Source organism: Myripristis murdjan, chromosome 4, assembly GCF_902150065.1.
Source record: "Myripristis murdjan chromosome 4, fMyrMur1.1, whole genome shotgun sequence".
NCBI classification, from domain to species: Eukaryota; Metazoa; Chordata; class Actinopteri; order Holocentriformes; family Holocentridae; genus Myripristis; species Myripristis murdjan.
This window is the reverse complement of record NC_043983.1, coordinates 2,858,955-2,875,205: the sequence shown is the minus strand read 5'-3', so window position 1 is coordinate 2,875,205 and position 16,251 is coordinate 2,858,955. Positions and strand designations below refer to the sequence as shown.

Genomic DNA, 16,251 nt, shown 5'->3' with positions numbered 1-16,251 from the left:
GTAAGGCCAGGTCCATACTAATGCGGGGAAATCGGAAAACGGCAAATTGTTTTCGAAAGGTGGCCAAAATGTCACAAATGCTTAAATTTCTTTAGCCTTGTGCGGAACAACACAAGAAACACAGTGTGTGTGTGGGGGGGTAAGTGGGTATGGTAAGAATATTTTGACAGATTTGATTGGGTGTTTGGTGTGGAAGGTGTATTGGCGTCCAATGCTGCACTCACAGCTTGTTTGCGTGTTTCCACCGGTCCACGTATTTCCTTTATCGCTCCTTCCAAATGGAGCGATAAAGAAAATGGAAACACAAAATAATACAATATAGTACAAGCACAGGGAAGGAAACCCTGATTGTGGCATATCTGTCCTCACTGTCTTCTTGACCCCACTTTCGACAGTGCATGAGATGCAGCTTGGAAGCAAATTTCTTCTGAAGTAAATTTAGCAGGTTGGTTCTGATGACCAATAACGGTCAAGCAAGGCAAGATTGGAAAAACCCAATGCATCTGATGGCAGCAGGGGCAAGTTCCTTCCTGTCCATCATATCATCTTCAAATGAAGGACGCTCAAACAGCTGATTTCAAGTTGTAAATGAAGCGTAAGACCTAACGCAGGTAGAAATGCTTTGTTGGATAAATAAAGGTCAAGCTACTGATGAAAGCAAGAATCCTGCTGAACGTTTCGTCTCTTTCTGTTTTGTCCTGTTTGCAGAGTGCCAAGCCGTCCTGCGTGAAGACCCCAACCCTCCCTGCCCAGTTGGGGCCTCGGCTCTCCGGCCAGGTCAACGATAAGCCCCGCCCCGCCCCGCCCCACCCTACCCCACCGACCCCGGCCCCCCCCTCCCCCTACTGGAGCCAAGATGGCCGCCAGCGGTGCTCCTCGTCTCTCCTTGCCGGTCCTGCTGCCTGTCGGTACTTTGCTGCTATCACTGCTGCTCGTCAGCACCCACGCCTTAGGTGAGTAACCAAGGAAACAAAAAGCTTTCAAAGAAGAAGGTCCATGTTGGCTAACTGTTGACTTTAGACATACTAAGTAGAAAATAGTATCCAAAAATATTGTCGAGAGGTTCTCCATCGGGATTCAGAAAACTTAACTGTCAGTGTCGGCTTCACTCAGAGAAGCAGTGACAGGAAAGACTGAAATGTGAGGAGTTAGGTTTGAAAGCTGTTAGCACTGCAGCCACTGAGGAAAATCCTAAGCATTTGTTGCAACTTCATGGACAATCTCAATCTGGAGAATAACCTACAGACTTTCACACCCATCCATTTTGTGTCTCGATGTGTATTTATCGTGGTAAATCTTCTCCCATTACCAACGGAGGGACGTCAGGAGTCTCTTATCCCACCCTGTCAGCTCCTGCTTAGGATTTGTTCTGCACCATTTCCCCCTTAAGATGGGCTTAGAGGAGCATTAAGGAGACAAAACAAAGAGGAGGCGCTGCAGAGAAATACAAGTGATGAGGAGGTGGTGGTGGAGGTGTGTGTGTGTGGGGGGGGGTCGGGCTTCCCCTATGGGTTTCATTGTTTGTAAATCCTTGGTGTGTGTGTGTGTGTGGGGAAGTGTATTGGTGAGTATGTGAAAGGCTCTGCTTGGAGGGCTGAAAGAGTGTACACTTGGAGTGTGTGTGTGTGTGTGTGTGTGTGTGTAAGGTTAGGGCTCCAACTTTCTCAGTGCTTTGATTGGATCGCGTCCCATTTTCCACGCTCTCTCTCTCTGAACACTTGATCTCTCTCCCTCACTCTTTCTGTCCTTTTAACTTTGGCGGAAAGTTTAAAATATGTTAGAAAAATATTTTTGGGGAAGTAACCGTCATTTCACTGAATCTGAGGGACATGAGAAGTGCTTGAATTCTCTCTTACTAAGGTATCTTGCAGTTTTCCCCCCTCTCTCTCTGTCCTCCTCTTTGGATTTGTCAAACAGCCAGTGAGTGTGTTCTCAGTAGTCTAAAAGAACATGAGAAGCGCTTGATTTTTCCCATCTTGCAAAGCTGTTCACTTTTGATTGTATGGTTGTTTAAGCTGCTGGCAGCACATATCAAGTGCTCCTTAACTGGCTGAAACATCTGAAATCGTACTGGGACAGATGTTTTGCTTGAAAGAGACTCTCTGCCTTCTCTCTCTTTCATTTCTCACTGTCTGCAGTTAGGTTTATATAAGGGTTTTTTTTCTCCTTGTGAACCAGGAGAGGATTAGCACAGCTGATGCAAGGCAACTTAAGAAAATAACTTTCACACAAACCAGAAAAGTTACACACTGCAAAAACGCAAAATCTTACCAAGATTATTTGTCTTATTTCAAGTCAAAAATGTCTTATTTCTAGTCAAAATATCTCATTACACTTAAAATAAGACATGATCACCTCAGAAGTAACTTGTTTATAGACAATTTTCATTTGTTTCAAGTGAAAATTTGCTTGAAACAAGTGAAAATTAGCTTGTTTCATTGGCAAAATTTGTTTCTTGTTTCTAGCTAATTTTCACTTATTTCAAGTGAATTTTCACTTTTTCCACTGGCAAATTTTGCCAATGAAACAAGCAAATTTTCACTTGTTTCAAGTGAATTTTCACTTGAAACAAGTGAAAATCGTCTAAAAACAATTTACTTCTGAGGTGATCATGTCTTATTTTAAGTGTAATGAGATATTTTGACTAGTAATAAGACATTTTTGACTTGAAATAAGACAAATGATCTTGGTAAGATTTTGAGTTTTTGCAGGGGGATTGCCACGTCACAAATGAAGTGAAATGTGGAAATTCATGTCTTTTGCATTGCCCGGCATGAATTTGTGTCTTTGCAGTCACTTTGTATGTCACTGTGCCGCATGAGGAATCGGCTTCACGTGTGGTCTGAACACACCTACCTGCAGCCACCCACCATACACACCTGACTGGGACGTCCCACTCAGTCCTGTCGTTAGTAACAGCTGCTGTCTCATGTCAAAATGGCTGCTTATAAAAACATCTGAATGAAAAATGACATTTTGGTTTACCATCCCCTCTCAGATTTGTTCTACAGTTGAATGGAAACAGATGGAGATGGAAAGAGAACTGTCGCTCAGAGTGGGCCTCTCTCTCTTTCCATATCTTTGTCTTTGCCTCTTCATGTCTCGCTCTCCTTCAGTCTTTTGTCTCTTTATCTCTTTTTCTGTCTCTCCTCCCCTCGTTTTTTTCTCTCTGTCTGTGTCTCTTGCCTCCACGTTAATCCTCCCTTGCTTCAGGAGCGGTGCTTTCCCTCCCTCCGTCTCCCTCTCCTCTCATCCCTCCTCCGCCCGTCCTCTTCTTTCTCATCTTCCTCCTCATCCTCATCTTCCTCTCCTCCCTCATTTCGCCAGCCTCTGTTTGCTCTCCCCGGTTTAAATAACATTCAGTGTGGCCCACCTAATCTTTGATGAAGATTAGCTTACACACACACACACACACGCACACACACATGCACACACACACATGCACACAGCAGTGCTTTCTCCCCATCTGTCAGTATCTCCCCGTCTTTGTCTGCTCAGCCCGTGGATATGATCGCTCTTTTTGTCAAGTTCTTTCTCTCTTTCTATCTCTCTCTCTTTCAATCTCACTTTCGCACACACACACACACACACACACACACACACACACACACGCACGCACGCACACAAACACACTCTAATTGGTAGATTGTTGAATGTGGCAACACCCTCTTTCCGATGATTGACAGAGAATTATCTAGGCTCTTTTCTTCTTCTCTCTTTATCTGTAATTCTGCCTTTCTCTCTCTCTCTTACACACACACACACACACACACACACACACACACACACACACACACTTTTCCGCTCCTCTCATCTCTTTAGGGTGCCACACAACACCTGTCGCCATTATGCAGACTGGAAAACCACACATGGACACACACATGTACACACACACACACACACACACACACACACACACACACTGCACATACACAGCTCAGGGGTGCAGTTGTCCAATTATATTCATTCCCACCTGATCTTAGATGGGTTGGGGGTGGGGGGTGGGGGGGTTGGAGGGAGTCTTTTATCCCCCACCACCCCACCCCACGTCTAATCAACACTCACTTCACTTCACACTCTCAACTCTGTCTCTCTCTCTCTCTCTGTCTCTCAAACACTCACACACTCACACACACACACACATACAGTGGATGTCACCCTTTCTCGGAACAGCCCAGCTAAAAGCATGATGTCATCCCTCCTTCCCTCCCTCCCTCCCTCCCTCCCTCCTTCTCCCGCTCTCTCTGCCCCCCCTTCCATTCACTCTCATAAATCACGGTGGGAAGGAGACATTTTTAATCAAAAGAGGAAAAAAAAAGACAGCTGAATAAATCCTGCCACCCCGTCGTAGTAATAATAATAATAATGCTTGGATCCCTGTGTGTGTGTGTGTGTGTGTGTGCGTGCGCACGCTTTTCTCTGCAAAATTAAATGTCCGAAATGTTAGCAATATAGTACATCTCTTCGTGTGACATTATTCAAATGATCAGCTGGCATCAAATGTCAGCTGGCATTTGCTGAGGTAGGCAGCGTCTGGATTTGTGAATCGGTTCAAGCATCAAATCCCGTTTATTTGTAGAAAGTGGACCAGTGCCTTACAAATGAGATTTAATTAAAAAAAAAAAACAGAAAAAAAATTGAATATATAGAAAAACTGCGTATAACAAAAGAAGTTATGGGTTAAATGAACCTGATCGAGTGTGTCGGTCCACGAGTGTGTTTTTAATTTTCTCCAACAACCATCAGGGGGTTCGGTTTTCCTGAGATTGGCAGGGAAGTTGATTAAAATTTCTCGGTGAATATTTAAGGCACAGGTAATAAAATGATAGTTATCATAAAGATTAAGAATGTCCGAATAGCAATTTGTAATATTAGCTTTATGATTTATGAGCAGCGGGGTGAGAAGGTTACAGTTGCCATGGCGCTTGCAACATCCTACCCAAAAGTCTCACCCCTTCCTCTGCCATAGTCCCAGTTGACTTAAAGGGATAGTTCACTCATTCTGAAAAAAATGGATATTATTTCATTTGCCCTCCAGCCCATCCCTCAACCATTCATATAGACACGTACATGTAAAAGCTGACACACTTTTATGAATATACAAACATGAATACACACCCGTACACACAGTTTCACAATGTTGCACATCATTGCCACTACATTTTCTCACACACACGTGTTATTCCAGAGCGTCCGTCCAGCCAGAAGGGTGTGTCTGTCCGTCTGTCCATCAGCGTGTCAGACCACAGCCACCCAGGGCCTTAATTATCCTGTTCTCTGCCTTGAAAAATACCACCCCCTTGTGCCCTCTCCCACACACACACACACACACACACACACACACACACACTCACACTCACACACCACCAACAACCAGCGGTGCCCAAAATAATCTGGATAAACCTCAGTCCTGACATCCCATTCCTTCTCCTGAGGTTTCTCACCCGCAAACGAGGGAGAAAACAGAAAACAGTCTGCCGCCGCCAACAGTTCCCATCACAACAAGTCATTTAGTTCAGCTTGGAGTCTTAACAGTTACATTTTCCTAAAATCACACACAGTTTAATTTTAGTCTTCACCTAGTTCAAGATGTGCCAACTCTAAACGTCATATGAACCCTTTGAAAGCTCACACTGCAAAAACTCAAAATCTTACCAAGATTATTTGTCTTATTTCAAGTCAAAAATGTCTTATTCCTAGTCAAAATATCTCATTACACTTAAAATAAGACATGATCACCTCAGAAGTAACTTGTTTTTAGACAATTGTCTCTTGTTTCAAGTCAAAATTTGCTTGTTTCATTGGCAAAATTTGTTTCTTGTTTCTAGCTAATTTTCACTTATTTCAAGTGAATTTTCACTTTTTCCACTGGCAAATTTTGCCAATGAAACAAGCAAATTTTCACTTGTTTCAAGTGAATTTTCACTTGAAAGTTTGACTTGAAATAAGACAAATAATCTTGGTATGATTTTGCGTTTTTGCAGTGCAGTCAGTTCACTGAATTTCTTCCAAAAACAAGGGGAAAAGGCAAGAAGCAAATTAGCGAGAAATGACCCTGAAAATGACTCACGATTAGTGGAAAGTGACCCGCAAACAAACTTACAAATAATAAAGTAAAAGAAAAAAGAAAAAATTAAAGCTCACCCAGGAGCTTCTCTGATACAGTTAGTGAAATTGCTAGTTTTTGACATGTGGAAGCCTATTCTAACCATTTCTACTTTATGTGCTCACACCCGGAGACTTTGAGCAATGAAGGACGCCCAGAGCCTCCTGAATGTAAATATGATACATGATGAAACGCTGCTCATGACATATTTCTGTCAGTGTCATGCACTCCAGCTTCCCAGTCCACAGGGGCTCACAGGGCACAGCCATACAGACGTAAGAGGTGTATCCTCTTCTGGATCATACCGGTGCTCACTTTGATTTTGACTGAAGTTTAGTCTTAACCTTTTGACTAAAATTCAGATTAAATTTCGTCACATATTAGGTTTAGTCCACTTTCAGTCCGTTTTGTTTTTGTTTCTGTTTTTTGTCAATGTCTTCACTGACAAAATTAAGCCTGTGTTATACATGGCCGATTAGACACGGCCCTGACAAAAACTGAGATATGTTTGGTGGGAAAAAAAAAAATCCCACCCAAAAGCTAGAGGTGACAGTCTTCAACCTGCTCATTTTAATAAGCTGCCATCAAACAAGTGACGTGTGCTGCTGCTCTCCTCTGGCTTCACACAACAATCCCTCTCCTGTAATCACCCCCGACCTAAGAAAATATATAGATATGGAACATGTATTTAGTGGAATGTAAATAGAATGTTACCGGATATAGAGGAGCATAGTTTTTTTTTTTTTTTTTTTTTTTCACATTTTTGTCACATGCCCATGCCTGCCACCACCAGTGCTGCGGTGAAAATGGAATTTCAGCTTGGCAGGGGTGCCAGTTTCTGTGTTTGTGTTTATATGTTGTTTTTTTTTTGTTTTTTGTTTTTTTGAGGGGGAAAGAGGAGGGGCTGATGTTTATTTTTCAGCCTTATTTCTGTCCTTCCACCTCCGCCTTTTTTCTTCCTGACCTTTTCTTGCTGTGGCCATAGCTGTGGCTGTCCTGGCAAAGTGCTCATATTTGTTTAAAAAAAAAAAAAAAAAAAAAAAAAGGATGAATCCTGCACTGCCAAACTGTTATTGAAGTTCAGATGTGCTCAAGTCAAAACATTCTCACCGTCCTGCTTGCCATCTTTGTTACTTCCTTTAAATAAATGGTGTATTGGTCCAGTCGCTGCAGAGCTTAGTTAGTGTGCGGCACGAGTTTTGGACTCGAGTGCTTTAATTGTAATCGGTCTGAACTGTGAGTGATGAGGAGGGCAGGGGGAGGAGGAAAGGGGAGGGGGGTTTCAATAAATTGTGTTCCTTTGAAGCTACCGATTGGATTTTTTTTTTTTTTCTTTTTCGGATGCCCTGTGGTGGAGCTGTTATTTTCTTCCTCTCCTTCCTGCTGTCTCTTTCTGTCTTTATCTGTATCTCTCCGTCCCCCTCTCTCCATCACTCTCTCTCTCCCCCCCTCCCTTTACCCTTATCTTCTCCAGTCAAATTAAATGTTAGAGCCAACACTGTTGAGTTAATTCAAATACAATTTTACATGCACCCCGCTGGTTTAGCCCCCCGCTTTGCTCCATTCAACTTTCTCTCCTGCAAAAAAAAAAAAAAGAAGAGTGTGTCCTTTTTTAATAATTGATACTTGAATGGAATCCTTTTTTTCAGTTGAAAAAAGGGAATATTTCTAATAATTTTAATTCTAATAATTTCTAATAATATTTCTAATATTGTTATGTTTTTTTTGTTTGTCTCAGTTTTTAGAAAATTATATTTTCATATATGTCATTCATATGGCTGTCATCTGAAAGTTGATGAGTCAAATCATCTGTTGGACACCCCGTAGTCACTGGATAGTTACTGGACATTGCAATATGACAATAACACACTACACAAATAGTCGTCATATTGAAATACTGAGCTCTTAGATTTTAGTTGTTCTATATCTTGTTAATGTTGTTGTTTTTCTTTGACTTAGTTTTTTTTACTTTTGCCCTGTATTTTTTTTTTTTTTTTTTTTTCTTACAACAGTCCACAATTTTTAACAAAAGAAGGCATCCTCACAGGAGAAAAAGTAGCCCAGTTTTTGCACTCGACGTCGCCTCCCTGGAGGCAGCTTCACGTACTCTTGTAGGGGGAATATCTCCCTATAGAGCAGCTCTGCTCAGACTAACTTGCAGTGGGTGTATGTTCTAGCTCCTTCTTGGTAGACACACACTGTATTTGCCCTCCAAAATGGCCGAGCAGTGGTTACACAGAAAAGCATCACTCTGGTCAGCACAGTTGATCAAACCACACTCCAGCTTTGCAAACACAACACTGACAGTGCTTATTTCTCTCCTGCTTTTTTTTCTTCCTTTTTTTTCTTTCTGAACGTCCATCTCTCTCTTTCCAGCAGCATGGTCCAGTAGCTTGAGCGATGTTATGTGAGACTACTTTGACAGAACAATACAGGTGATTGAAGTGCGTGAAAGACGCTAGCCCCTGACATTATTTTCTTCCTGGAGAAATGAATTCACCACACCACCAAGGTGGTCTTTGAAATTATAATGCCTCCAATGCTTTGATGAACACTCCCCCTTTCAGAGTTTACATCTTCAAAGGTTTTTGAATCCCATGATTTGCTACCAAAAAAAAAATCTCTTCTATGCTCGACTGTGTTGCTCTGATAATATTTTTCTTAGTTTTTTTTTTTTTTCTCCATCCAACCACACAGTGCGTAGCATAAAATGGTAGGCTTTCCTTTGCAGTTCTCTCAGTGCGTATGTGATCTGACTTGCGTTGAAATCTTTAGCAGTGTAATGTGTTTTCATCTGTTTTTTTTTTTTCTTTCTTTCTTTCTTTTTTCCCCTCTGTGCTTGATGTGTTTGCAGTGGACACAGAGAGGATTGGGCTTTTTATCTCCTTCTCCTTTCAAGGAGACCAATTTCCTCATCTTCTTGTTTCTTGTTTCGATCAGACCTATGGCCACCGTTGGCAAATGGAGGTGTTCACTTCATCTGATGAGTCAACAAGTGTCAATTGCATCCAGAGAGAGTCTCTAAATGACACAAAATTGCTCCTATTTCACCTCCTCTGTGGGCACGCCGTGGCCATTTTGAAATAGGACACGCTTTTAAGCTTAATTTCCCTGCTGTCTCTGAGGAAGTGAGCCTATTTATTTCCAATGGGTCGAAGGATACTTAGTGCTTCCCCCTTTTTTTCCCTGTGCCAGCAACATGGGTTTCAATGGGACCAATTTGTGCATATTGTGAGTGTACCACTCCTATTAAAAATGCAGCCTCACTATGACAGCAGTGTGGTCGGGCAAAGTTTCTCACCTCTGGGCATTGGCACTCCAGAACTTGTATTATATTGGGTTCCCACACCCTGCCACAGGTCCCAAATGGACTGCAAAGCCTGAGCCCTGTGAGTTTATCTGGAGTGCACTCAGCACCAAGGCCACAGTATGATGCAACAGGGAAGCATCTGAAGACACAGCACAAAGATATGACGAAGGAAAGTGCTGTAATTTATATCTGTCTCGTATAGTGGAGTCCTCCTGGACGTCGGTAATTTCACCTCAAGGTGTTGTTGGACTGGAGTGGGATTTCCAAGCCTGTACTGAAAAAAGTTCTGTCTTAAGCTATTTCCACTATTGAGACTTGAAATCTTTTTTTTTTTTCCTAAAGAAAAATAACCACTAATAGAGTGAGATACTTTAATTTGTTGCCTGTTGAAATCAAGTCGTTTTGGGAATTGAGAAAAATGGTAATTCCTTTCAAGTGAGGCATATCTCTTCTCTTTTTACAAGATAACGCCTCCTGTTTCATTCCTCAAACAGGTCGATTCGTGTTGAAACAAGTGCAATTATCTCGGCCTATTTTCTCTTCTTTAAAGAAAAATAAGATTTTAACACTCCACTTGAGATGAAAACGATTTTGTGTAATGGGCAGTTTTCCGGGGCGATGACTGGCTGGACAGCCCAGCTAGCACAAACTGGCTCTGTGAATCACCATGTCTGCAACCGCTGACCCCACCAGCTGCCCCTGAGAGCAAATCCCAATTAACCTCGCTGCTCCTGCTTTAATTGGAAAAGCAATTGTTTCATTAACTCGTTAGCTTTCATTGCCAAAGTAAGGGTTACATGGGGACGGAGCACTGACCCAAGCAGTCCCTGCAGAACATGGCCACCAATGAAATTAAGTTGTTTTTTTTTTTTTTTTTACTTCATTTATGCAGGGATCATTGACAGATCATGCATGCCCTGTCGATGCATTTCCAGATATTTACCCCCAAGGCCAGTACAAACCATACACTGTAAATAATAGTGGACGTCATGTCATCCACTGGTTCCTGACGAGTCTGTTCAGGTTGCCGCGGTGTTCTCAGGGAAATGTTTGCTTTCCACAGCCAATTATATGTTTGGTGGTTTATATATGTCTTTTTTAACCGCAGAAACTGAACATTATAGTTTCAAATTTGAAAATCAAGGGATTTGATTACGTTGCGAAATCTTTCGTACCTAGATCTAGAGGCGCTTTTCCACGAGTACGTACTCAGCTCGCCCCGGTTTCGGTGGTTTTCCATTACAACTGAGTACCACCTCACCGTGTGTGGAGTTGTCATAGCAAGGCGGCCACACCGCCAAGCACAGAAAAGTCTCTGCCTCTTCCTTTGACCATGGTACCGGTTTGCTTGCCAACCTCAGCGACGATCAATGTGCACGGTCGCTGTTGCCGTTTTTTTTGGTTTTTTTTTAAATGTCGGGTTTTGTTTTCGTGAAGGAGTCGCTCTCATGTGTCGTCACTCCCCGTCCAATCAGTGGCCTGCACGGCATTCACGTCACATTTCAGCTCGACTCAGCTCGCTTGGATCCCCGGCTGAGTAGGTCCTAAAATGGGACCTGCTACCACTTACTACCACGTAATGGAAAAGCTCTCAAACCGAGTAGTGTCGAGCCGAGTAGGTACTAGTGGAAAAGGGCCATAAGATGGGCCCACCCAACCAAGTAGGCCCCCCCTAGATCAAAACCCCACCCCCCACCCTGTTAGTTTACTTCATGATGGCTGAACAGAATTGTTCATCTTGCCTGGTGAACAATTTTCTCATCAAAAATCAGCGTCAGGCAGTATCAAGTCACATTCCTGCTCCTCTCTGCTGAAACCTGACTTTTTTTCTTCTCTCTCTCTCTCCCTCTCTCTCTCAATCTCTCTTCTTTCTCTCTTTCCAACCTGGTTCAAGTCTTCACAGCGGTCGGCTGGTCTTTGCTGGCAGCGATTGCGTGCGAAAACCTCCAGACAAGAAGAAGCAGGAGGGGTTTAGAGTAAAGGCTTGGTTTCCATAGCGATGGCTCTTGCCCGGGCAGCCTGCGAGAATTGGTCCTGATTGATGGGGCTTGGTTGTTTAGGCCTGGAGGGTGTGTGTGTGTGTGTGTGTGTGTGTGTGTGTGTATGTGTGTGAATGTGTGTCTGTTTATGTGTTTATGTGTACAGTCATATGTGTGTGTGCATATTTGTGTATATGTGTGTGTGTGTGTGTCTGTCTATCTTTGTCCATTGTTCTTTTTTGGAAATTTGGAAGTGTTTTTGTATGTATACATTTGGATGTTGTGTGTGTTTATGTCTGTACAATTTCTTCTCTGTGGACTTATATGGTGTGTGTTTGTGTGGGTGGGTGTGTGTGTGTGTGTGTGTGCTGCAGATTGTTAAGGCTGGTGGAGTGTTAAGCCAGGTCCAGCCCTGACAGACAGGGGGCTCTAACAACTTGCTGGCCCACTGAGCCTTTTGGATAGTTGCTTGTCGGCTGCTGTACAAGTAAATCTGTACAGTTCAAAGGCCCAGGTGCATGCAGTACAACCTCTGCAGCGTCTCTCTGCCTTTCTGCTGCTCTTTCTACATTTGCATCATTATGGCACAATGACAACAGGGCATCTAGAGATCCTTAAAAAACAAACAAACAAAAAAAAAAAAAAATCAATTGGCCACAGTCTTTGTGGTGGGAGAGACAAGAAAGAGAGGGCAATCATATGCAACAAACTGTTCAACTACCCAGAAATTGCAGAAAATGTCCTTAAACAATAATAATGCAATAATTCCAAGTCTTGTTATCACCAAGTAATGACTTTTGCTGCCTGTTGACTTCTATGCTGATGATACATGGCTTCATTTTTGGGCATTTTTTGCTGGAAATATTTTCTCTCTGTCACTTGGAAATCTCGTCAAGCTTGATCAGAAAGGAAGTTTGTGATGTTTCAACATCAAGAAGTCGGGTACAAGAAAATTAGTCAGCTGACCTGCCTCTCTGTTTGACTGTAAAACAAACAGGCTTTCTGTAATAATTGATGGTGGTAATATAAGTACAAATAAGACAAGTAACATATTAATCTAATATGAACTACAATGATAACTGCAACTAAGAGGCAATATCTGTGGCTCTTTTCATACATTTAATCCAGCTAGCCAGCGGTTGGCTGCCAGACTACTACATACACTACATAATCTTGAATAAATGTTATGAAAGTGCAGTGGATAACCTGAATCAAAATGATGACTTTTTTTTTATCGTTGTAGTAGCAAGCCTTTCTGCTCAGTGTCTAGTCGCTCATCGCCCAATGCAAATTTTGGCCAAAATTTGCCCATAAAATACTGTCCATGTATCATCATGAACAATTTTTTAATACAGAGTAGGGGTAGTATTTCAATGTGCGCTCTAGCTGTCAAGTGTTCTTTTTCTTTCTTCCTTAAAATGAAATTCATGGGAGCACTAAAGAGGTCTTGAGACGTCTCCAGTGTGACTTTCTCAAACATGCAGCTGCCCTGGTTAAGGACGGGCCTCGCTCTGAAACACCAAGACTTCGCCCATGTTGTTGGTAGGACAGGCGTCCTGAGCGTAAACAAGCAATTTCTGTAATTCCTCTCTTTCTTTTTTTTTCCCTCATTGGTTATTTTTTGCCACGCAGTCAGTCTGGCTGGGGATTGTGTGTGTGTATGTGTTAGTCATGCGCTTTGCTGACCAGCTAATATGATAATCAAGTTTGATCTCAGTCAGGATTAGCCTCTGTAAATCAACTTCTGGAAATTACCAGCGTGTGATCGTCTGTATTGCTCTCATCCATGTCCTAGACATCCCAGAATAGACTCTAGATTATATGTGTCACTCTACATGTCGACGGTAGACGATGTAATGATACAGTGGACGATGAGAAAGCTGCGTGGAGTAGGATGGAAATGTGTGGAGCAAGCATCCAGATTGAGTTATTTATGAGCATGAGAGTAGAAAAAGCTTAAATTGATATGACTCTCATCTGCGTCCTCACCTCGATCGTCCCCCTCTGCCCAAATTGCCACGAGAGAGGCGAGACAGACAAGGAATTAGCTTGCGAGTGGTACTTCTAATAGGACCAAATGTTCCTTTTAAAACCTCACTGGTTAAAAAAAAAAAGGTCTCTATGTGCCGTGAAAGGTGCCTATTTCTAGCAAGATGGATGACAAGTGGCCTTTTTTCGCTCCTCTCTCCGTATCTCTGCAAATCACTGAATTGCTCCATGTCATTTTGGCCTGCACTTTTCTAATTCTGCAGATAATGGCTCCTATTTATGCCCTGGAGAAGCTTTTGTCCATCGATTACTATGTTAGTCATATAGCTGAACCTCCCCGCCCCCCCACCCCCACCCCTCCTTCCCTTTGGTTTTTCCGCTGGCTTAACGACAACAGCAAGGTACGGCGAATTGAGCCGTCTCACATCCACATGCCTGGCTCCCGCCCGTCGCCAATATATAATCAGAGTGCTGGTGTATTCTGTCTTATCAGGGCCAACAGAAGTAGCGGTCAGTAGCAGGTGGTTGCAACATTAACTAAACAAGCACAGTGTGAGTTTGCCTCTTTCCTTCTGCTAGCCTGTTGCGCTTGCTTGGATCTGCTCTATTCTCGGGGTCCTGTGAAGATATTGTGTATCTAACCGTTGCAGGTTATTTTAGCCGAGGCCTTGTCCTCCTGCCAGGCAGATAAAGGCAGGTCTCGTGCGCTTATCTGGGCATAGTTGTACCTCTGTCTGAAAGAAGCCTGGGGAATAGAGGGAGACTCTGGTGGAAGGGACAAATGGCCACTGCGGGAGCGATGTCCTCTCAATGTCATTTCTGGTAACATTACGTATGCCATTTGGTGGAGGCTTTTATAGAAAGTGCCTTACAGCGCCAAAGAGTATGGACATTTTTAGCACACCGGTGGCACCGGTGGGAATCGAACCCTGAAATCCTGGTTGTTTAAGTCCCATGTTCTACCCTTTGAGCTCTATAGGAAAACACACACACACGAAAAAAAAAAAGTCACTGGAGTGCAAGAGACAGCCGAGGACGTCCTGAAAAACTTTACATGGTCACGAAGAAAACGAGTCTGCCCCAGAAAGTTTTATGTCTTTGACTTTCCAGCCATCAGTGCTGCATCACCGTGCCGCTGCTTTGACCCACTGAACTGAGAGCATGACGTTAAAGGGATCGTTGACCCATTTGGAAAAATATGATATTATTTCACTCCGTGTTGCTTTCAGCATGTTGTACCCCATTTTCGCAGATTAAAAATAAACTCTGTTTATTTTACATTTTGAGTGGATTTAGTTGGTAATTTTTCAGAATGTTAGCTGGGGGGAAGTCCACCTCAATGGCAGGAGGCTAACAGTTAGCATTTGGAGCATCCAGCCAGTATCCAGCACTCAGTAACAATGAGAGGAAGATAGCACCACTACTGTGCTACACAACAGCTAGGGAAATAATCCTGGAATCAAACTTTTTAAAATGGGTGAATTATCCCTTTAAGGCTGAAATAAAGGCAACATTGTTTATGGGAAATATTCTCCAATTTTTTTTAGAACACTGGCACACAATGCCACTGGCGTGAGAAGCAGGCTCATTTGTTTATGTTAATCACACCAAGTTTTCACATAGAGTACGCCAATGATATATTGATGTTACACATGGTACGAGTAATGAGTTCATCCTGTAACACAGAGGTCACAGGTCCAATCCCCACAACAGCCAATGTGTGTTCATTACTAGTCCCGTGTACGCATGCATGACCAAAGCACCGTACTCCTGCCTGATGAACCTCATTATCAGTCACTCAAACATGTAAGTGTAATATTTTCTGTAGGAAAGGGTTGTATGGTTTGGTCTGCATGTCACTTACTGGGGGGGGAAATAGCTAGCAGCAGCAGCTCAGAGGCAGAGGAACATTGAAAAAAATAGTAATTATGCTCATCATAGTTCACATACACACACACAGACACACACAGAGAAAACAGTACAGACTTATAATTAGTTAGTAATAGTCACGGGCATACAGCCACGGGCAAGGCTTTTTTCTCCACTCCTATGTGCATGAAAACACAGTGACACGCACAGACGGAGGTCTCTGCTTTAACAGACAGGTTTCTGTTATTCTCTCTGTTCTCGGCAGGCTATAAGCACCGCCTGAGGCCTGGTTTGGTAGCCATGCTTTATGTTCTCAGCCACATCATATTTTACTACATGTTCCCCAGACATGCAGGGCTTCCCTGCGTTTCAAAAGAGTCTTGACTATTTATCACTGCGGCAATGTATCAACACTCCCTTACTCCTCTGTTTGTGCTTGTGGTGCGTTCACTGTGGATAAGGGCTTCAGTTTAATTTCATGAGAGACTTACAATATGCGTGTCCATGCAAGAAGCTTAAGTTCTTAAATTACAAACATTAGACGCAATCAATACTAAGGAGTGGAAGCCAATCGACACAAGGAGCGTTCCTGTTTCCGATCACGTATGATCGAGAGGTGCTTGGTAACGAAACGAGAGCCAGGGAGAAGAGAGGAGAGTCTTTTGAAAGTCTGTCTTTTGATGAAATATTACACAGGGGCTTCTGTGCTGCCCTCAATCCTTACTCTTCCAGTCCTTGGCCATCCTTTCACCTCCTCTCCTCTCTCCTTCCAGCTTTCTTCTCCACCGCTGACCTCCCCCACCTCCTCCTCCTACTCCTCTGCCACCCCCACCCCCCCTTCCCCTTCGCCTTCCCTCTTCTGTCTCGCTCTTTTTCATTCCCTCCATTCCTCATCCTCTCTGCTCTATGGCTCTGAGTCCTCCGCTCGTCTCGCTTGAATCGTTTGAAGATATAATCAGCCTGACCCTGTGGTAGCAGTTATCAAGGCTTAGCACAAA

At 43.1% G+C, this 16,251-nt stretch overlaps 1 protein-coding gene across 1 annotated transcript in view; it reads left to right on the top strand.

The window, feature by feature from the left end:
- The first annotated feature begins 856 nt into the window (after positions 1-856).
- Positions 857-16,251, top strand: part of ptprsa (protein tyrosine phosphatase receptor type Sa) — a 193,590-nt gene continuing 178,195 nt past the window's right edge. The window contains exon 1 of the mRNA XM_030049640.1: positions 857-953. Within this exon, the coding sequence (XP_029905500.1) occupies positions 857-953 (97 nt within the window). The remainder of the gene's footprint in view (positions 954-16,251) is intronic.